The 21198-nt window shown below is 56.5% G+C and overlaps 2 protein-coding genes across 2 annotated transcripts in view; one reads left to right on the top strand and one right to left on the bottom strand.

Moving 5' to 3' along the window:
• Window positions 1-3991, top strand: part of CD320 (CD320 molecule) — a 15983-nt gene extending 11992 nt beyond the window's left edge. The window contains exons 2-5 of the mRNA XM_006159932.3: window positions 816-941; window positions 1310-1543; window positions 1811-1960; window positions 3523-3991. Coding sequence (XP_006159994.1) covers window positions 816-941; window positions 1310-1543; window positions 1811-1960; window positions 3523-3668 — 656 coding nt within the window. The 3' untranslated portion in view covers window positions 3669-3991. The remainder of the gene's footprint in view (window positions 1-815; window positions 942-1309; window positions 1544-1810; window positions 1961-3522) is intronic.
• Window positions 3992-7272: 3281 nt separating this feature from the next.
• On the bottom strand, window positions 7273-14968 carry CERS4 (ceramide synthase 4). Its single transcript, XM_006159931.2, has 10 exons — window positions 14795-14968; window positions 12931-13048; window positions 12228-12346; window positions 12078-12135; window positions 11828-11878; window positions 10838-10930; window positions 10451-10579; window positions 9531-9637; window positions 8309-8465; window positions 7273-8225 (listed from the first exon to the last, which is right to left on the bottom strand). Exons 1-10 carry the CDS (start codon window positions 14965-14967, stop codon window positions 8064-8066), a joined length of 1167 nt encoding a protein of 388 aa, XP_006159993.1. The 5' UTR covers window position 14968; the 3' UTR covers window positions 7273-8063.
• Window positions 14969-21198: the final 6230 nt, after the last annotated feature.

Below are 21198 nucleotides of genomic sequence, written 5' to 3'. Positions count from 1 at the left end.
CCGGGGGAAGATTTCTCACTTTCCCTCTTTCTGGCAAGTACATGTGCCCTGTGGCCAAAACATAAGACTCTGGGATCGTCGAGACATGGGTTTGAACCCTGAGTCTGCCGTTATCTCTGTACCCTCTTTTTTTTGTTTTTTTTTCCACTCACCAGAGGGGAAGAGAGAGAGAAAACAGCCTCCAGCTAGACATGGTCACTCCTCATTCCCTTCTCCACCATTTCAAATGTGCCAGTTTTTTCTTTTCTTTAAAGAATTATTTTTTTATTTATACTTACTGTTATTATTTTTAACTTGACTAGAGAGGGACAGAGAGAGGGCGGGAAAATGAGAAAGGAAGCCGCCAGATCCAGGACTTGAACCGTGGTCGACCATGTGGGAATCCAGGGCCGTTGTCTATCTCACCACCTGCCAGTCCCTGTTTTTGTTTTTGACAGAGCTATGGGCCATGTTCATTGCCAGAGCGAGACAGAAAAGCTGGGGGTGAGTGGGGGTGGCCACCTTTCAAGTTGTCTGGGCTGGATTCGAACCTGGGACAGCCAAGTGGCATCTGACTCCCTTAACCGCTGGGCGATGTGGGTCCTGTAGCTCCCTTCCTTAGTGTCCTCTCCTGTGGAGCAGGGATCTGGGTACGGATGTGGCAAAGCCGGGCTCTGGACTCACATAGTAGCTCACCAAGGGACCGCTGTCAATGGAGTTCTGGTGCCCTAGGTCCCGGCTGGTCTCCTGGCGGTCCATACAGCCTGGGATCATCATGCTCTTGGAGCAGGGTCCAGACTCGGGCCGTCCAGGCCTCACGTGCATGCATCTTGCAGGCCCAGGCCCTGGCTCGTGCCCGCCCACCGACTTCCAGTGCCGCACCAGTGGCTTCTGTGTGCCCCTGACCTGGCGGTGCGACAGTGACTGGGATTGCGCTGACGGCAGCGATGAGGAGGAGTGCCGTGAGTGGCCACGCCCGGGGGCGGAGCTTGGGGCGGGGCCTCGGGAGGGAAGGTTGGAAGCCTGGGGCCAGGTACATGGGCGGGGCTTGGAAGGGGGCCGGTCACAGGGATGGGCGGGGCTGGATCTGAGGTTAAAGTGGAGTCTAAGGTGAGCTTGTAAAATGATCGGACTGGTCGAGTGTTGGGGGAGGCGCTTGCAGGGAGGCCAGCCTGTGGAAGGTGGGGCCACCAGGAGCAGGGGCGGAGCTTTTAGACAAACTTTGCATATTCAGACATTCTTAGAAAGCCGGGCTTGCAGGGAGCTGGGTGAGGGGAACGGGTGAGTCGTCTTGCGTGAGCGCTTGGAACCTGACCGACCTGTGCCCCAGGGATCGAGCCGTGTGCCCAGAACGGGCAGTGCCCACCATCCACTGGCCTCCCCTGCTCCTGCGACAGTCTCAGCGATTGCCCGGGAGGAGCCAGCGGGGACCGTCACAACTGCAGCCACCGGTCCTGCCCGCCAGGGGAGCTGCACTGCGCGCTGGGTGATGCCTGCATCCCGCACACCTGGCGCTGTGACGGCCACCGGGACTGTCCCGACGCCAGTGATGAGCTTGGCTGTGGTGCGTGCCCTGGGACCTGAGCCTACCCGTAGGGGTGAGGGGCACTGGTGGTTAGACCCGGACACCTGCCACTGCGGACAGACTGGGGGCGTGGACTCGTGCTCTGCAATGCCTGTGTCCCCGTGGGGGTAGCGAGAAGTATGGTGGAACCGGTTATCACCAGCTCCGGCCAGTCTGTGGTGGAGGATGAGCCATGGGGGCCCCTGGTGCATCCCCTGTGCCCTGCGTGCCCCGCTCCCCAGCTACTGAATGTCTGGGTCGTTGCAGGAACCGACGTGACGGTCCAGGGTGGGAACACCACAACCACAGAGACCCCCGTGTCCCTGGAGAATGTCACCTCCCCTGGGAATGCTACAGCCTTCTCTATTGGGGACCAGTCTAGAAAATTAAGTGCCTATGGTGGTATCGTAGCTGCTGGTAAGATGACTGACCCTCCCCTCCCCTCCCCTCCCCTCCCCTCCCTCCCCTGCCAGGCTCTGAGCCCTGGGAGCAGGGCACTTGCTTGCCTGCATCTGGGTAGTTTAGGAAGAGCCGAGGTTTACTCAGCTCACTGTTTTGGAGACCGTAAGGTCACGGGGCTGCCTCGGGTAACGTGGTGGAGTGTGTCTTATCGGGAGAGGCCAGGAGCTTGAGCAGAACTCGTCTCTGTCTCATTTTCTGTCTACGTCATCCCAGCAGGGTAATCATGGGAACCCCACTCCGATGACCTTAATCCTAATCACCTCTCAAAGGCCCTATGTTTTTATTATTATTATTATTATTGTTGTTATTGTTTTTAGGTTTTTGCCATAGGGTGCGTGCACTTGTTGGAGAGACAACATACTGAGAGGGAAAGTGAGAAATCACCCCCCGGGGGAACGGCCATGTCACAATCCCTTCTTCTTTCTCCTCCTGGGATTTTGGGCATGCACACACATGTGCCTGGCAAGACTTTCAAGCTGCCAGGTCCGGGACTTGAAATGTGGCTGGCCATGTGTGAGTCCAGTGCCTTAACCCCTAAGCCACTTGCTGCCCCCCCCCTTTTTTTTTTCAAAGAATTATTATTTTAACTCTATTGTTATCATTATTATTGATTTGCTATAGGGCATGTGCATTCACCAGAGAGAGAAAGAGGGAAAGTGAGAGAGCAGTTCCCCAGTTCCGGGACTCAAACTGCAGTCCGCCACGCGGGAGTCCAGCACCTTACCCAGCACGCCACCTGCTGGCCCCACCTCTTAATCCCATTGTCAGATTAAGTTCTCACCTTTCTTTTCTAATGGCCAGAGAATATATGTGCTCCCCAGAGAGGGACAGAGACAGAGACAGAGAGAAGAGGGAGAGGGAGAAAACACTCCCTCATGGGGCATGGTCATGCCACAATCCCTTCTCCATTTCTTCATCCTGTCGGGATTTGGGGCACGCATGGACACACACCTGGCACATCCTTTTTTATTCTTAAGTTTATTTATTTCACTTTTTTTTCTTTTCTTTTCCAAAGACTTATTTATTTAATTCCATTTGTTAGTATTATTTTTTAATTTAACCAGAGAGAGAGAGACAGGGAAAGTGAGAAAACAAGCCGCCAGGTCTGGGACTTGAACCATGGTCGACCATGTGGGAATCCAGCACCCTTATCTACTACACCACCTGTCGGCCCCTATTTACTTCACTCCTAAGTGTGTGCAGGAAAGAGACAGGCACCCTCAGCAGGGTCTCCTCTGGCTGAGATCCCCCTCCGCTTCCCCCAGCCCTCCAGACAGGGTCCTTGGCATGCCTGTCCCTGGCGTGTTTCACGTTGACTCGGGTTCCAGACCCGGGCTGGCCACGTGGCTTCCCACCCTACAGTTCAGGCACTGCCATTGGCGCTGCTGAAGCGAGACTTAGTTCCCGCCCCCTAAGCCCCGTCTCGGGCCAACGTCATCACGTGGATTTGTGGGGGATGCTTTTAGACCATAGCCAGGCTCCCACAGCGTCCCACTGTCCTGTCCGTCCCTCCACAGCGGTGCTGAGTGCCAGCCTGGTCGCGGTCGCGACCCTCCTCGTGCTGTGGCGGCTCCGAGCCCAGGGGCGTCTGGCCCCACTGGGGCTGCTGGTGGCGGTGAAGGAGTCCCTGCTGCTGTCAGAACGCAAGACCTCGCTGCTCTGAGGACCAGCGTATGCCACCATGTCACCGCGGTCCCCAGTACAGCTAGGCTGGAGAGGACGGCGCTGGGGACGTGAAGGCGGCTCTGGCCCACGGGACCTGAGACTCAGGGTTTTCTAGCCATGTGGAACTTTGAACCCAAGCTCCTGCAGACATGGCTCCAGGGGTTGGGGGCCCCTGGGTGCACCGCCTGGACATGGGGAGCTTGGAGGGAGTGACACACCACAGCCGGAACCGAAGGGCTGGCCCCAGACTGCTGCGGGGCAGGACGGCCCCACGCCCACACACTCCTGCTTTCTTCTGAGGGTGGAGATTAAAGCTGTCCCACGTCCTCCTGCTGCTTTCTCCTGAGGGTGGAGATTAAAGCTGTCCCACGTCCGCTCGCCCCGGGCCTCTGTGTCTCTCAGTCTGGGCAGCCTGGGGGCTCTGCTGCAGCCCAGAGAGGGTGGGACTCAGACCCAGTCCTGGGCGTCCCCTCAGCCACTCTGCCTCTTGTCTCCTGGAGGTAGGGAACAGTGGGACTGGGGTGGTGAGGCGGTCTGCTCTCACAGCTGGCTTCTTGGAAGAGGCACACTCAGGCGGCACCTCCCTGTTCCCCAGGTGGGGGGATCCCCACCCATCACGGCGTCTGAGATGGTGAGGTGGAGGCTGGGTGTCCCAGCATGGGGCTTGCTTCCACTCTGCTCTGTTATTTAGGTTTATTTATGTCGCTCATGAGAGAGGGTGTGTGGGCACGTATGTGTGCAAGAAGGAAGCACCCCCTTGGGCCAGCAGTTGGTGTAATGGCTGTGTTGTTGGACTCCCCTGTAGTCAACTGCTTGGAGCTACGTTGACCACCACATGGCCCTGGGCGGCCCAGCATGGAGGGGACGGAAGGGACTTCCCAGGGTCTCAGGCTCCGATGGCTGGCAGGCAGTGAGTTGGTCCTTGGGATGCAGGTGAAGAGGGGGGGACAAGGTTCCCGGAGCAGGAGAGGTTTGGTGTTGGGACACCCCCCCACGGGAAGGTGAATGAGGGGGGTTTCGGAGTCTTGGCCTTGGGACAGCGTTGTGGTCGAGGCTGCAGTTAGGGTGGGGGGACTCGGCCCGAGGCAGGGCCTCCTGGGTACAAGATCCCCCCTCCTCTCAGCAGACAGGAACGGGGCCTTTCAGCGTGGCCCCACTCTGCGTCCTGTGCTGGGCAGAGACATCCTGCCGCGGAACGGAGCCGTGGAGGGCTTCTTGCGGTTGCTAGGGAGTTAGGAATGAAGTAGGATTTTTTCTTTTAGGTATTGTCTGAATCTCTGCTCAGGCATGTGTGGGCCGAGAGACTGCCACCGGGTGCCACCAAAGGTCCTCTCCAACCTGGAGCCTGTTTGGGTTCTCAGTTCTTAGAGGAGCAGAGCCACCATGGCCGGGTGGCTCAGCAGGGCTCGCTGGCGGATCTGTGCCCCACGTGGTGGTGGCCGCCACCAGGGTGGATGGCTGGGACAGTAGGGCCTCTCCATGAGGCCTCCCAAGCAGGGTCCCCTGACCCCTTCCTTGGTGGCAGAGGGCTCCCCAAAGTGCAAAGCAGAAGTACCAACCAGCATTGCTTTTTTTCTTTGTTTTGGAGGGGGGTGAGATTTTTGCAACAGGGCACATGTGCTCGCTGGAGAGACAGAAAGCAAGACCTCCCCCTCCCCCTGGTGGGGGGGAACAGCCATGCCACGATCCCTTCTCCATTCTTCTCTCAGAACCTTGGGCACATACGCACGCGACTCCAGCATGAATTTTAAACCACTGGGTCCAGGACTCAAACCGTGGTCGACTATGTGGTATCCAGTGATGTAAACATCATGCCACCTGCAAGATTATTTTAATTTGCCGTAGGGCGTGTGCACTCACCAGAGAGGGAGAGTGAGAAAGCAAGTCGCCAGGTTTGGGACTTGAACTGCAGTCGGCCATATGGGAGCCCAGTGCCCTAATTACCTGCTGCCCCCCCCAGCATCATTTTTTTAAAAAACAAATATTTAAGGGAACCAGCAGTTAGCGTAATGGCTATGTCGCTGGACTCCCACGTAGTCGACCGCGGTTCGCGTCCCGGACCCGGTGGCTTAAAACTCACGCCAGGCGTGTGTGCGTGCGTGCCCAAGATCCTGAGAGGAGAATGGAGAAGGGATTGCGGCGTGACCATCCCCCCTGGGGGGTGATTTCTCGCTTTCTGTCTCTATGTCTCTGTCTGTCTGTCTGGCAGCGCGCGCGCCCTACAGTGAAAAGCTCTCCCCCCCCCAAAAAAATTTAATATTATTTATTCATTCATGCATTTAAATTTGACCAGAGAGAGAGAGAGAGAGAAAGCAAGAAAGCAAGCCACCAGGTCCGGTATCTTAGCCACCACACCACCTGCTGGCCCCTCAAGCATCACTTTTGCATTTTACTGACTCCCGAGTCAGCCCAGATCTGGCGTGTGGGTGTGTGCCGGGTCGGCAGCCATGTGAGGACGGGAACAGCCGGAGGCCCTCCTGGCAGAGCAGCCATCACAGACAGGGCAGAGGGCACGAGTGAGCTGGGACGAGGCAGCTGCAGTGGAGGTGCCCCGTCCCCTCGAGCCACCTACACGGAGCAGGTGACTCTGTTTTCTCAGCCTGGCTTGGTCACCTGTGCAGCGGGGCAGTCATAGCCCGACATCTGTCACGTGCGAGCACGCGGTGGGGAGCAGGGCTTGCCCTGTGCTGCAGGCTGACCATGCCGTCCCAGGTGACCGGCCTGCAGGTCACTTCCAGGAAACCGCAGGTTTGAGAGGGAGCTCTGAGGGTTCGGACCTGGGACCTGAAGAAGTTCCGCTCCCTCACGCCAATACCCAGCCTGGGGCAGGGCCCCCCATCCTTATGGGGTCCCCCTTGTCCTCCAGACACTGAGGAAGCACAGAAACTCCGGGTGTCGCAGGTGCAAGCTTCGGGGGTGCTCAGTAAATTCTGAATGGGCTCAAGGTGTCCAGGAGGCCGGGGACCCAGGGAGCTGTGGAAAGATGGGGGAAGGCAAGGCCATGTGTGTGTTTGACTCTTGCTATTCCTCTTTTTTCGAGGGAAATTCACATAATGTTACATTAACCATTAACCTTTTTCTAAAAAAAAAGAATTATGTTTATTTAACTTTATCATTTTCCAGTTTGATCAGAGAGAGGGGGCGGGAAAGTGAGAAAGTAAGCCACCAGGTCTGGGATTTGAACCACAGTTGGCCATGTGGGAGTCCAGCTCCTCCAACCACCATGCCACCTACTGGTCCCTCATTAACCTTTTTAAATTTTTTTTTTAAAAGAATAATTTTGGGCCAGCAGTTGGCGTAATGGCTATGTTGCTGGACTCCCATGGAGTCGACCGTGGTTCGAGTCCCAGACACAGTGGCTTAAACTCACGCTGGGTGCGTGTGCGCCCAAGATCCTGAGAGGAGAATGAAGGGATTGCGGCATGGCCATCCCGGGGGTGGGGGTGGTTATTTCTCGCTTTCTGTCTCTGTCTCTCTGGTGAGCGCATGTGTCCTCTAGCAAAAACCTCTAAAACACAAACACACACACACACACACACACACAAATACTAGAAGCAGACTGCCACCCGCTGTCCCAGATCAAAGGTAACACATCCCTGTTCTGGGTTTTGCGTTTGATCCTTTTCTGTTTATTATCGTCCTGCTAGATGGTTTCTCATGCCGAGACCGCATCGTTTCATCGGAGTTGCTTCTCAACTTTTATCAAAGGTGAACGGTTTTGCACGAGGCTTCCCAAAGGGGTGGTCCCAGTTGATAGCCCCCCACACACAGTGTAGCTGGGATGGCTGTCAACAGACCCGCACCCAGTGCTTTCAGGCTCCTGGGGTTCCTGAACAGGGCCGACCCAAAGCCTGCGGGAATTTAAGCCCTTCCCCCGGGAGCCTTTTTCTTGTGGGACCAGAATACAGCGTTCTGGCCGTCCGGCTGCAGAGCCGCCGCATGGCCTCCAGCTGCTCCTCCTGCTTGGGTTCCGGACCTCTATGGGACCTCTCTGAGCTCAGGGCCTTCTCTGTGAGCCCGTCTTTAAGCAGCTGGCCTCTGGCCCAGTACTGCCCTGGGGTGGAAGTGATGGCTGCTCTGCAGGGCTGGCTGGAAGGTCAGGGACGCACCTAGGGCAGGGGAGGGGACCCGGCGTTGGGCTCCTGTCCTAAGGTGTGGCAGTGAGTTTGGGGCCGCGGGGCAGTGAGCAGAGGCCTGGCCCCCTTGGGGTCTCGGGACAGGGACCCAAGTTCTCCGCAGCGGCCGAGGGGAGGAGGGACGGCGGGCCCGAGGCAGGGGTTGGAGGCAGATCATCAGCCCTCCCGCGCAGGGCGCATGTCGGGCGGGCCCTCCTTGTCTCCGTTGCTGGCCCCAGGGCCGCCAGCCCAGCCAGGCCACGGTCGTGGGCGCGCGGCTATGTGGCCGGCGTGTGCCCGTTGGCCCGCCGCCGAGGGCCATTGGAGGGGGCCGCCCCCGGCCCCCCAGCTACCCCGTTCTTCAGCTGCTGGCACCCCTGGGCCTCCTCGCCCTCGCTGGAATCCGACTCTTCCACATCGCTGCGAACGTCCTTCTCCATCTGGGGGACGGGGAGGAAATAAAGTCAGAGCAGGGAAGCGGGGGTGGGGAGAGGCACACGAGCCCACCCTGGCCCGGCCCTACCTGGCCCTTCTTCGTGAAGCTATAGAGCATGCGCAGGATGAGGCAGGACCAGAACACGTGCAGCAGCTGCAGCATCAGAAGGAGGGTGTTGAAGAAATAGTAGCCGAAGAAAGGCCCGTGGTTGATGATGGATTCGTAGTATGTGGTGTAGAGAATCCTGCAGGGAGGAGGCGGGGAGGGCGGGGCTTCACCAGCAGCTGCAGACCCCACCCCTAGGAGCCTCGAACTTGCAATGACCTACCTCACTCTGGAACCTGCTATGGCTCCCCAGTGCCCCCATGTGATGCCTACGTTCTGCAGCTGGGCCTTTAAGGCAGGCATCTGCTTAATTTAAGTCAGCGTATTCAGCGGCTCACTGGCCGCTCAGGATCATGAACCCCAGGGGGGCATTTCCGATCCGGATTCCGGATTCTTTCACACTTCCACATCTGCCCTCAAACTCTCAGGACCTCACCCCCAATAGCAGGTCACTTGCTTTCTCACCCAGATAGAATGTTCCTGAGAGCAAGCCCTCCCCACCCCGCACCGCCTGCAGGTACTTAGTGGGCCCTCCCCTCTCCCTGAGGTTCCTCCTCCTCGTATTTCAGGGACCCCCACTCCTGTTTTCCCACCTCCTAGGCTGCTCCCATCCACTGTGTTCTGTAAGACAGCAGGGAGCCCACAACTGTCCGGACAGTCCCGCTGTCACCATCCACAGCCGAGCTCCTCGCGGCCACCAGGGGGCGTCCTGAGCACCCGAGTGCTGGCGCCTCTGCCTGGAACGCTCTCCCCATCCCCATCTCTGTATGAACGCATTCCCTGGGCACCCCATTTAATTCCAGCTCCTTCCCCACTTCGTCTTCTCCTGACTGGGCTTACCTTGTTTACGGTCTGCTCCTGCCCCCCTCGGCCTCACCCTCTTCCCTCTGCTCTGTCTCCTGCACCCGGCCTAGCTCAGAGGCTCAACCAATATACACCGGGCAGAGCCCTTAGCAAGTTAGTGCCCCGACCCCTGTCCCACTCCACGTTCCAGACACACTGGGTCATCGTGGCTGGGCCCCGTCCGCTGTCACCTCTGGGTCCTTGCACATGCTGGGCCCTGTGCCAGGCACGCCCTTCCCTGCCTCCTCCTGGAGGTGGCCCTGCCACCATCTCCAGCTCTCTGGGGCCTGGGAGCACAGACGCGCCCTCCCACCTCCCTGAGCCTCCTGCCACCCTGACTCTGCAAGGAAGGCCAACTCACTGGGTGGGGAAGACCACCAGGCGGGTGTAAAGGAAGACGCAGGAGAAGACGAGGAAGAAGGCGTCGCACACCTTCTGCAGGCGCGCGTAGTGGAACATCTTACAAGCCTGCGAGGGCACGGGAGAGAGCTCAGACAGGCGCAGGGTGGGGAGGGCCGAGGCCAGGCAGGGGGAGGCTTCGATTCACACAAGTAGCGCCGCCCAGGGCCTTATGTCCCGGTTGCCCCAAAGGTGAGGAGGCGGTGGTGGGTGCGCGCATGCGTGTGCCCCTGTGGCTGCAGTTTCATTTCCCAGGCAGCTGGGAGGGGCGAGGCCCCATCCCTCCAGGAGGCTAGGAAAGGGGCGGGGCTTTGCATCCCAGGGGCTCTGAAAGGGGCGGGGCGTCGTCTCCCAGGGAGGATGGCAGACAGCCTGTTCTAGTCTGGTTAGGAATGGGAGTTGGTGTCGGGACCAGCAGAGGGCGTAGTGGTTACATCGATGGATGACGTAGTCAACTGCAGTTCAAATCCTGGATCTGGCAGCTTAAACTCACCCCGGGCGCGAGTGCGTGCATGCCCAAAATCCCAAGAGGAGAATGGAGAAGAAGGGATTGTGGCATGAACACTCCCTCTGGGGGGTAACTTCTTGCTTTCTGTCTCTTTTTCTCTTTCTGGTGAGCGCACACACCCTATAGCAAAAACCTCTCCAAAAGGGACCAGCAGTTTGCATAATGGCTGTGTTGCTGGACTCCCAGACTCCCATGCAGGCGACCCCAAGGGCAGGGCCTCATCTCCCACGGAGGCTGAGAGGGATGGGGTCTCATCTCCCACCGAGGCCAATGAGTGGGGCCTCCCGTCCTGGGGGAGATGGAAGATGGAGGCACAAGGCCTGATCTCTCCGGGCACCGGGACGGATGGAGGACTGGCGGCGCGCGCGGCTCACCTCCAGCAGGTAGTCGGAGGCATCGTGCAGCAGCAGCACCAGGGAGCCGATGCGCAGCAGGTTCGAGCTGTAGGAGAAGGTGATCAGGAGGACAGTCACGCAGTGGTGCACCACCTGCTCCTTGAAATCCTGCAGGAGAGGGCGTGTCACGGCCCGCAGAGGCTCGATGGCCGCAGGGACCCTGCCCCATGGACTGGGAGTGGGCGCTCTCCCAGGGAGTCGGCATTGCCTCTGGGCCCCGTGGACTCCAAGCCTGCTCTGGGAGACACCCCGGGACCTCAGAGCGTGGTGGTAAGGCCGCTCCGCCCCACCCAGCTCCCCATCCAGGGGCTGGGCCACGGCTCCCCCAGCGTCAAGCCCTCTGCCGGCCCCTCGGCCTGGCCTCACCTTGCGCTTGGTGTCAAAGGGCAGCGTGATTAGCAGGGAGTTGTAGAAGCTGAGTTCCAGGAGGTACCACCAGTACAGGGCCGGCTTCAGGGGCTGTGGAGGGCAGGGCAGGTCTCAGGGCCCTCCCATCCGCGGGTCTCAGTGTGTGAGGGAGGCGTGAGCTCCCCGTCCCCGGAGGTGCTCAGGGCTCTGGTTTTCCCGCCTCCTGGCCCCTCTCTCTTCCACTGGGGAGATTAAGATAGCCAAAGGGGGCGCCAGCAGGTGGCGTGGTGGTTAAGGTGCTGGACTCTCACACAGCGCCCTGAGGTTCGAATCCTGGACCTAGTGGCTTGTTTTCTCACTTGCCCTCTCTGTCTCTGGTGAGCACATGGGCACTATAGCAACCTTTAAAATAATAAGTAAAACAAAATAGGGACCAGCAGATGGCATCATGATTATGTCACTGGACTCCCACATGGTTGACTGCGGTTCAAGTCCTGGACCTTGTGGCTTCAAACTCATGCCAGCTGCGTGTGTGTGTGTGTGCGTGTGCACTCAAGATCCCGGGAGGAGACTGGAGGAGAAGGGATTGTGGCGTGGCCATCCCCCCTGGGGGGTGATTTCTTGTTTTCAGTCTCTCTGTCTCTCTCTGTGTCTTTATGGCGAGCGCACGTGCCCTATAGCAAAAACCTCTCCAAATTACAGTTCAAGTCTCAGAACCAGTGGCTTTAGAAACATGCCCGGCATGTGTGCATGCATGCCCAAAATCAAAATCCTGAGAGGAGACAGGAGATGAAAGGATTGCGACGATTCCTCCCCCAGGAAGTGACTTCTCATTCACCCTTTCTCTGACTCTCATGAGCATTTGCAAAAGCAAAAAAAAAAAAAAAAAAAAAGAGCGGGGCAGGGGAAGTCCGTGGTGTGATACCCAGGTCTGGGCCTCACGTGTGTGGCTATGAGAACTCTGATCGCCCTGACCCTCTGAAGCCCCGTGGTCTCCCCGCCCCCCACCTGGTTCGGGTAATTCTCCCAGCACTTCACAGGCGTCCACAGCCATGACTCCTGCAAGGGAACAGGGGTCCTGGGCTGTGGAGAGCGGGGGCCGGCCTCCCCCCACCCCCCGTGGGTCTGGGCCTCCAGGAGCTGCTGGGCCCTACTTTTCCCACTCACACCTTGCCTCTCACTCTCGCCTGGGGGGCCTTGTTCACTGCAGAACCCCCATGTCCCAGTGCCCTCGCCAACAGCAGGCAGGTGTACTCACGGGGTACAGCACCGCGAAGCCACCGACGAAGGTGCACAGGTAGAACAGGAACCGCCAGCTGCAGGGATGGAGCCCGCGAGGCGGGGGCTGGGAGAGCAGACACCTCCCCACGGCCCCACAGCGCCCCCTCCCGCCTCACCCCGCGCTTACCTGGCCTCACAGAACTTCTTGCTCAGGCAGGGCCGGTCCTGGTTCCGGCGTCTCCGGAACCAGCGCTGGGTCGCCCGCAACGAGAGGCCACACTGAGCAGCCAGGAGGGCCATCTGGGGCTGCGGAGGAGTGACGGGGGCTAGGGTCACAGGCCAGGGGTGGTGTCTTGTCCCTGTCCCCGCACAGGCGAGATTTGGTTGTGCTCTCCCCTCCCCTGCAGCCCTGGGTCTGCCTATGGCATAGCCCCGACTAAGGAGAGGGAGTGGGGGGGCGTCAGAGTGGGGGCCCCCAAGACACTTCGCCTTCTGAGAGCAAGTCCCGCTCAGGGCAGGCACTCACTGAGGAGGACCATGAAAGGGACTGGCTTTTTCTATTCTAGTCCAGGAATCAATCGGCCTAGGCTGGTAGGGGCGGGGCCTCGTCTCCAGGGGAAAAGAGCAGGGGCGGAGCCTAGTGAAAGGGGTGGGGCCTCATCGCCAACTGAGAAGGATGGGGGCGGGGCCTTGCCTCCAGGGCAGGACAGGGGTGTGGCCTGGTAGAGAGGGGCGGAGCCTCATCACCAAGTGGGAAGGGCAGGGCGGACCCTAGTGGAGAGGGCGGGGTCTCACCTTCGGGTGCAATAAAGGGGCGTGGCCTAACGGGGTGGGGCCTCATCTCCAGGGGAGGGTAGGATGGGACCTGATGGACAGGGATAAGGTCTCACTTCGTCCGGCCTCTGCCCTTCCGTGAGGAAGTGTTTCTCCAGCGTGTCGTTAGGCTTCACGGGCTTCCTGGTCTCATCCGGCACCCCCAGCCACCGTCCCAGGGGTATGCCGACGAATCTGGGTGCAGGGGAGACAGAGCCCATCAGCCCAGGTGGGAAGGCACAGCATTGTCGGGGGATGGTGGAGGGGGCCCGTATAGGTGGGGAAACTGAGGCTCAGAAGGGCCAGGTTACCGGCCAAGGGAGCGCAGCAGACACACGTGGTTGTGTAAGACCCCCTGGGGTGTGTCTGCTCCATCTGAGAAGAGGAAGGGAGCTCAAGGGGCAGGACTCGAACTTCCCACGTGTACTCTCAGCCTCCCACTCCGGCGCCCTGAGGGGTGCACCTTAGCAGCCCTAAGAAAGCACGCCCGATTGGTCACAGGATAAGGGTGTGCAGGCCAATTCTTGGGGTACCCAGATTCCTTCGCCAAACCCAAACCGTGTCTCGGGGTGGCCTGAGTCCTGGCCTGCCACCTACCAAGCTGGGGACCCCCACGGGCAGGGACAAGTCCAGCCCTCTCTCGAGGCCCCAAGCTCGGAGCATGTACTCCGGAGTTAGCACGGGGAGGCGGGACCCTGGTCACTCACCGACTGCCCACTAGGGGGCGCCCTAAGACCACGAGTGAGAACCAAAGCACAGCCTCACGAACCCGGTATCACCCCACCACTCTTTCGGGGAAACTGAGTCCCAGAGCAGCCTACCGCAGAGCTCATTTCGGACTTAGTCATGATGGGGAAGAGCGAACAGGCGTTCAGTGAGCGCTTACTGTCTGCTAAGCGCGGGGCCAAGTCCGGGTGATGCTCTGAGACGTGCTTAATTGTTACTGTGGTCCCGTTTGTCCCGATGGGTAAACTGAGGCTCAGGGTGGGCCAGACACATGTCTGAGGTGACACAGGGAGTGGATGGCAGGCCAGGAATCTGAACCTGGGAATCTCCCCACCCTTTCTGTAAAAGTTTGCCATAGGGCACGTGTGCTCTTCCCGGAGAGAGAGAGAGAGAAAGAGAGCGCGAGCGAGCGAGTTGGTCAAGGATAGACGCAGTGAGGACAAGTAAACTACTCAGAGCCGTGTTTGGCATGGAGTAAAGCCCTAAAAGGGAGTTTGTGGGGACCAGCAGATGGTGTAATGGCCACGTCGCCGGACTCCCATGGAATTGACTGCAGTTCGAGTCTCAGACCCGGTGACTTAAACTCACGCCGGGCGTGTGTGCGTGTGTGCCCAAGATCCCGAGAGGAGAATGGAGAAGGGACTGCGGTGTGGCCATCCCCCCTTCCGGCCCCCACCCCATTTCTTGCTTCCTGTCTCTCTGTCTCTCTCTCTATCTCTTTGGGGAAGCACACGTGCCCTGTAAGAAAAAGATCTCTTTGGGGCCGGCAAGAGGCATGGTGGTTAAAGGCGCTGGACTCCCACATGGCCAACCACGGTTCAAGTCTCGGACCTGGTGGCTTGCTTTCTCACTTTCTCTCTCTCTGTCTCTCTCTGATCAAACTGAGAAATAATAATGATAATTATAATAAAGTTAAATAGAATAATTCTTTTTTTAAAAAAAAAAAAAAAAAAAGGAGCCCTAAGGAGGCAACGGGCAGGGAGAGGGGGAGTGGCCAGGTGTCTCTTCACTTAGTGACAGTTGCCACTGCGGCTGGCCTGGGTCAGAGAACAGGGCGATCGTCCCCAGGGTCTCCCACCTGTTTTACGAAGTGGCTCTGCACTCAGACCCGAGCTACACCCAGTGTTTGGGGACAGTGGACTGCGGGTGGCAGCTGGGAGCGAGCTGGCACACCTTGCGCGGCGCAGGCAGGGACGCTCGCACGAGGACACTCACCTCTCGAAGGTGACGCGCATGGCCACCAGGAGCAGCCCCACGGGCAGGGCGGCCAGCATGTCCCGCGGCTGGGCGAAGACCAGGCCATCCCGGTTCTCGAGGTCGGCCCACGTGTGGTTGGGCGGCAGCCAGAACTTCTCCTGCCACAGCCACTGGCTCAGGCTGGACAGCATCCTGCGGACAGAGGGCGCGTCTATGCTGGCTCGGCGGCAGGTGTGGGCTCATCCAGCCTCCTCCTTCCCCATTGGCCCACATAATGCTCCCTCCTTCCCCATTGGTCCACATGATGCTCCCTCCTTCCCCATTGGCCCACGTGATGCTCCCTCCTTCCCCATTGGTCCACATGATGCTCCCTCCTTCCCCATTGGTCCCCCAGCTGCCCTGCGACGGGGTGGACCTCCTCGAGTCCTGTCCTAGGAGCTCTGTCTGGCCTCAGAAAGGGGCACCGTGGTCACCGCCCCACCATTACCCCTAAACTGCCTGGCAAGGAATTTATCCTGGCCAAAAAAAGTAGGTATGATGGGACCAGCAGATGGCTATGGTTAGGTCACTGGAGCCCCACACAGTAGGCTGTGGTTCGAGTCCTGGACCCAGTGGCTTAAAACACACAAGGCGAATCTGCATGCCTGCCCACGATTCTGAGAGGTGACTGGAGGAAAAGGGTTTGTGGCGTGGCCATCGCCCCTGGGGGGTGATTTCTTGCTTTCTGTCTCCCTGCCTCTCTGGTGAACGCATACACTCTATAGCAAAAATCTCTTTACAAAAAAAAAAAAAAAACAAGTATTAGCGGAGACCAGCAGGTGGCCTGGTGCTAAGGTACTGGACTCCCACATGGCTGACCACAGTTTGAGTCTTGGATCTGGTGGCTTAAAATTCTCACTCTGGGCTCGTGTGCATGTGTCAAAGATCCCAGGAGGAGAATGGAAAAGGGATTGTGGCCCGGCCATCCTCTCTGGGGAGTGATTTCTCACTCTTTCTCTTCCCGTCTCTGTTTCTCTGGCAAATACACCATACTGTATAGCAGAGATCTCTCCAAAAATCCCAGGTACGGGCTGTGTGTTCCCAGGCAAATGACCCAACTTCTCTGAACTTCAAGTTGGTTGTAAAGCAGCAACAGTAAGAGTTGGCAGCTGGCGTGGTGGGTAAGGGCACGGGTCTCCCACGTGGCCAACAGCAGTTTGAGTCCTGGACCTGGCAGCTTGCTTTCTCACTTCCCTCTCTCTCTTCCTCTCACTCTGTCCCTCCCTGGTCCAAATAACTGACTAGCTAGCTAACTAGATAAATAAATAAGACTAAATAATGTTAGATCAAATATTTTTAAAATTTTATTCATTCATTCATTTATTTTAATTTGACCAGAGAGAGAGAGAGAGAGAGAAAGAGAGAGAGAGAGAGAGAAGGAAAGTAAGAAAGCAAGCCACCAGGCCCAGGACTTGAACTATGGTCAGCCATGTGGGAGTGTCCAGCACCTTAACCACCACACCACCTGCTGGTTCCTTTTAAAATAATTCTTAAAAAAATAATAATGAAAGAGAAGAAAATCAAGCAGGGCACTTTTGCATACACACTCATGATTGGCCCTGGGAGAAGAATGGAGGAAAAGAGGTTTTGACATGGCCTTCCCCTCTGGGGAGTGATTTTTCACTTCCCCTCTCATTCTTTAAAAAAATTATTATTATTATTATTATTTTATTTAACTGTATTTATTTTATTAATTTCCAGTTTGATCAGTCAGAGTGAAAAAGAGAGAGAAAGTGAGAAAGCAAGCCACCAGGTCCTGGACTCGAACTGTGGTTGGCCATGTGGGAGTATCTAGCGCCTTAACCTCCACGCCATCTGCTGGCCTGTAATAAAATAATTCTTTTATTTTGGAGAGGTTTTTGCTACAGGGCATGTGTGCGTCAGAGAGACAGAGAGACAGAAAGCGAGAAATCACCCCTCACGGGGATGGCCACGCCACAATCCCTTCTCTATTCTCGTCTCAGGATCTTGGGCATGCATGCACATGCGCCCGGTGTGGGTTTAAGCCACTGGGTCCAGGACTCGATCCACGTTTGACTGCGTGTGAGTCCCGCGACATAGCCATTATGCTAACGGCTGGTCCCTATTAATTCATTTTAATTTGACCAGAAAAAGAGAAAGAGAGAGAGAGACAGAGAAAGTGAGAAAGCAGGTCGGGGACTCGAACTGTGGTTAACCACGTGGGAATGTCCAGCGCCTTACCCACCATGCCACCTGCTGGCCCCCTGTTTCGTTTTCTTTTAGCACTAAATTGCATGTACTAGACGAATACACCCCAGCTGGCCCATCATTGCTTGTTGATGGGTATTTGGGATGTTTCCCGCTTTGGGTGGTTACAAGCATAGCTGGGGGACCAGCAGTTGGCGTAATGGCTATGTCGCTGGACTCCCACGTAGTTGACCACGGTTCAAGTCTTAGACCTGGCGGCTTAAACTCATACCAGGCACGTGTGCGTGCATGCCCAAGATCCTGAGAGGAGAATGGAGGAGAAGGGATTGCGGCATGGCCATCCCCCCTGGGGGGTGATTTCTCGCTTTCTGTCTCTCTATCTCTCTGTCTGTCTGGCGAGCGCACACGCCCTATAGCAAAAACCTCTCAAACACCCCCCCCCCCAAAAAAAAAACAAGCATAGCTGGGGCGAGCAGTTATTGTAATGGCTATGTTGCTGGACTCCCATGTAGTCGACCAAGAGGAGAATGGAGAGCATAGCTGGGGCGAGCAGTTATTGTAATGGCTATGTTGCTGGACTCCCATGTAGTCGACCAAGAGGAGAATGGAGAGCATAGCTGGGGCGAGCAGTTATTGTAATGGCTATGTTGCTGGACTCCCATGTAGTCGACCAAGAGGAGAATGGAGAAGAGGGGATTGCAGCGTGGCCATCCCCCCGAGGGGTGATTTCTCACTTTCTGTCTTTTTCATGAACGCACGTACCTTATAGCAAAAACCTCTTAAAAAAAAAAAAGCAAAATAGTCGTGTGTGTCTTCCGTGTGAGTAATGTTTTCATTTCTCCTGGGGGCCGCCTTAGGAGTGGCTGTGCTGGTCCTGCGGGAGTTGCATGTTCAGTTTACTATTGGAGTGTTGCTAGAAAGCATGAATTACATTGTTGCCGCAGGGTATTGTGACAGAGTTGTTAGAGAGTATTATGACATTGTTGCTAATGGGCATTGTGGACATTGTTGCTCAAGTGTACTAGGAGAGTGTTTCTGATGGGTTGTGACATTGTTGCTGATGTGAAATGCCATGTTTGTTCCTCTACTTAACAATTACACAATTGCTTGTCAATTTCCCGAAAATACAAAGTAACAGCATTTATCTGGCATTTGCATCAGGGTACCTATTCAGGTCTGAGCATCCCTAATCCGAAATGAAACATCTGAAATGCCCCCAAATCCGAAACTCTTCTTAGCGCAGTGATATGACACAAGTGGAAAATTCACACCTGACTCCTTATGATGGATCACGGTCAAAGCAGGGTGATACAGAAACACCCTGTGCAATTACCTTCAGGTGGGGCCAGCAGGTGGCATGGAGGTTAAGGCAGCGGGATCGCTCCTGGCCGACTCTGTGGTTCATGTCCCAGACCTGGTCGGGCTGGGCATATGTGCGTGCATGCCCAGAATCTCAAGAGGAGAAGGAATTGCAGCATGGCCACCCCTCCTGGGGGATTGCTCACCTTCTCTGTTTCTCTCTGGCAAGTGCACGTGTTAGAAGTTTTGAGGGCTCTGTTGGGACTGCTTGTCTCTCTTTCCTTCCTTCCTTTTCTTTTTCTCTCTCATGGACGAAAGGAATACATTTCAGGACCAGCAGTTGGCGTAATGGTTACATCGCTGGATTCCCCCACAGTTGACTGCAGTTCAAGTCCCACACCCGGCAGCTTAAACTCATGCCAGGTGCATATGCATGCATGCCCAAAGTCCAGAGAGGAGAATGAAGGAGAAGGGATTGCTACGTGGCCATCCCGCCAGGGGGTGATTTCTCGCTTCCTGTCTCTCTGTCTCTGTCTGTCTCTCCAGTGAGCACATACACCCTATAGCAAAAATCTCTCTCAAAAAAAGAAAAGAAAGAAAGGAAGGAATAAACTTAAACCGAGCAAACAGCTCAGTTGTCACTTCCTCCTGCGGGCACCCTGATTGTCCCCACCCTGGACCCAGTGAAGGAACCCTCTGCTAGCTCTGTCTTGCTCATGGTGGTATGGGGAGCTGGCCAGGAAGTCTTTTGAGTGTGGGAAGGAAGGCAGGTGGAGAAGCAAGCCTGACCTGTCTGGAATTCTAGTCCCTCAGGCCAAATAAGCCCAGCCTTTCTCGGCCCCCAAGGCAGAAAGGAAACCAAAATGCACTTCTCAAATCAGACAGCCTTCCCTGGGGACTGCGGACTGCAGAGCCTTGGCCCTGGAAGCCCTGTTCTCTGCTCCCCTGTCTCTGCTCCCCAGCCCCTGGTCTCTCTCCAAGCATAAATAAGAGATGGGCGGCTGGAGATGGGGACAGTCTGGAGCCCAGCAGGCTGGCCAGAGTCCCGGCTCCGATGCTGCCGGCTCTGGAAGACCTTTTTCTCGGCCCACTGATGGGGTGGATGCCCTCTCTGAAGGGGGAGGTCAAGGGACCCTGGTCCTGAACAGGTAGGCATGGCCAGGGACATAGGAGGGGCTCGGGTGTGACTGTAACCAGGCGCCCCTGGCCAGGAAGACCCCAATGCTCTTCTTCTTTATTGTTTTAAAGGATTATTTATTTAACTTTATTTGTTATTATTTTTTAATTTAACCAGAGAGAGAGAGAGAGAGAAAGGGAAAGTGTGAAAGCAAGCCGTCAAGCCCGGGACTTGAACTGTAGTCGGCCACGTGAGAGTCCAGTGCCCTTAATCGCATGCCACCTGCTGCCTCCCCTCATTTCTCTTCTTCTTCTTTTAAAAATTATTTGACTTTATTTATTTACTTATTTTAATTTGACCAGAGAGGGATAAAGTGAGAGAGAAAGAGAGGGGGAAAGTGAGAAAGCAAGTCACCAGGTCTGGGACTTTAACCATGGTCGGCCATGTGGGAGTCCAACACTCCTAACCACCAAGCCACCTGCCGCCCCCTTCATTTCTCTTAAAGGAGGGGAGGTGGGACCAACAGGTGGCGTGGTGGTTAAGACACTGGACACTCCCACATGGTCAACCATGGTTTGAGTCCTGAACCTGGTGGCTTGCTTTCTCACTTTCCCTCTCTCTGTCTCTCTGGTCAAATAAAAATAAATGAATGAAAACATAATTAAATAATTTTTTTTAAAGGAGGGAAGGAAATGGGGCTCTAGGCTACAAGCCCTTAGTCTCAGTTTCTCTTTTTTTAACCACAAGGTACACGTACTCACGGGAGAATGACAGTGAGTAAGAGAGAGAGGGGAAGTGAGAAATCGCCCTCCCGGGGGGTGGTCTGGCCATGCTTCGACCCCTTCTCCTCCATGTCTCTCTCCTCTCGGGATTTTGGGCATGCATGCACCTGCCCCTGGCACCTTTATCAAGATGCTGGGCCTGGGATTTGAACCACGCAGTCAGCCACGTGGGATCCAGCTGCCTTAAGCACCCTGCCACCAACTGGCCCGTTTTTCTCTCTCGAACCTCAGCTCATTCCTGGTCACCCTCTGTCTCCCTGGGCCTCAGTTAACCCATCCGAAGAATGGGGTTAAGGGACGGTTACGGCCCGTGGCCCGGCAGTTCCTTAACTCTCCACCTTGGTATTGTGTCTGATTTGATTCCCACCTCGCCCATTTCCTGGGTGGCTGGGCCTCTCTGTACCTTGGTTCCCCTATCTGTAAAATGTGGACAATTGTCCCTTCCACCCCGAGTGGCTGGGAGTGGCCCCTGGGGTCAGATAAATACTTAGTGGCGGTGGTGGTTTCCAGCACCGAGGAGGTGGGGGTGGGATGGGAGCGGGCAGGAAGGAGAGGTGCTGGCCCACAGTGGCTTTGGCCCTTAGGACAGTTCCGTGGCCTCCACTGCCTCCCTTAAAGCTGCCCCTGAGGGACTGGCAGGTAGTGCAGTGGTTAACGTGCTGGACTCCTACATGGCCAACCGTGGTTCGAATCCCAGACCTGGTGCCTGACTTTCTAACTTTCCCCTTCTCTTTCTGTGTCTCTCTGGTTAAATGAAAATAATAATAGTGATAACAAATAAAATTAATCATTCCTTTATTTAAAAAAAAAAAGAAGGCTGCCCCTGATGTGTTCCAGCTAGGCTGAGTCGGGCAGTGGCAGGGCCATCAGAGCGTTCCCGCTGGGTGGGCCACCTTATCCCTCCCACCCCGCCCCTGGGGCTCTCCCCCAAGGCCAGCTGCTTCCAGAGGCCACCCTGGCCCCACACTCCCAGCCCTGCCCTGCCCTGCCACCTGGGAGCCAGCCTCTGATAATCT

Source organism: Tupaia chinensis, unplaced genomic scaffold (genome assembly GCF_000334495.1).
Source record: "Tupaia chinensis unplaced genomic scaffold, TupChi_1.0 Scaffold000668_1, whole genome shotgun sequence".
NCBI classification, from domain to species: Eukaryota; Metazoa; Chordata; class Mammalia; order Scandentia; family Tupaiidae; genus Tupaia; species Tupaia belangeri.
This window is presented reverse-complemented; position numbering and strand designations above follow the sequence as displayed.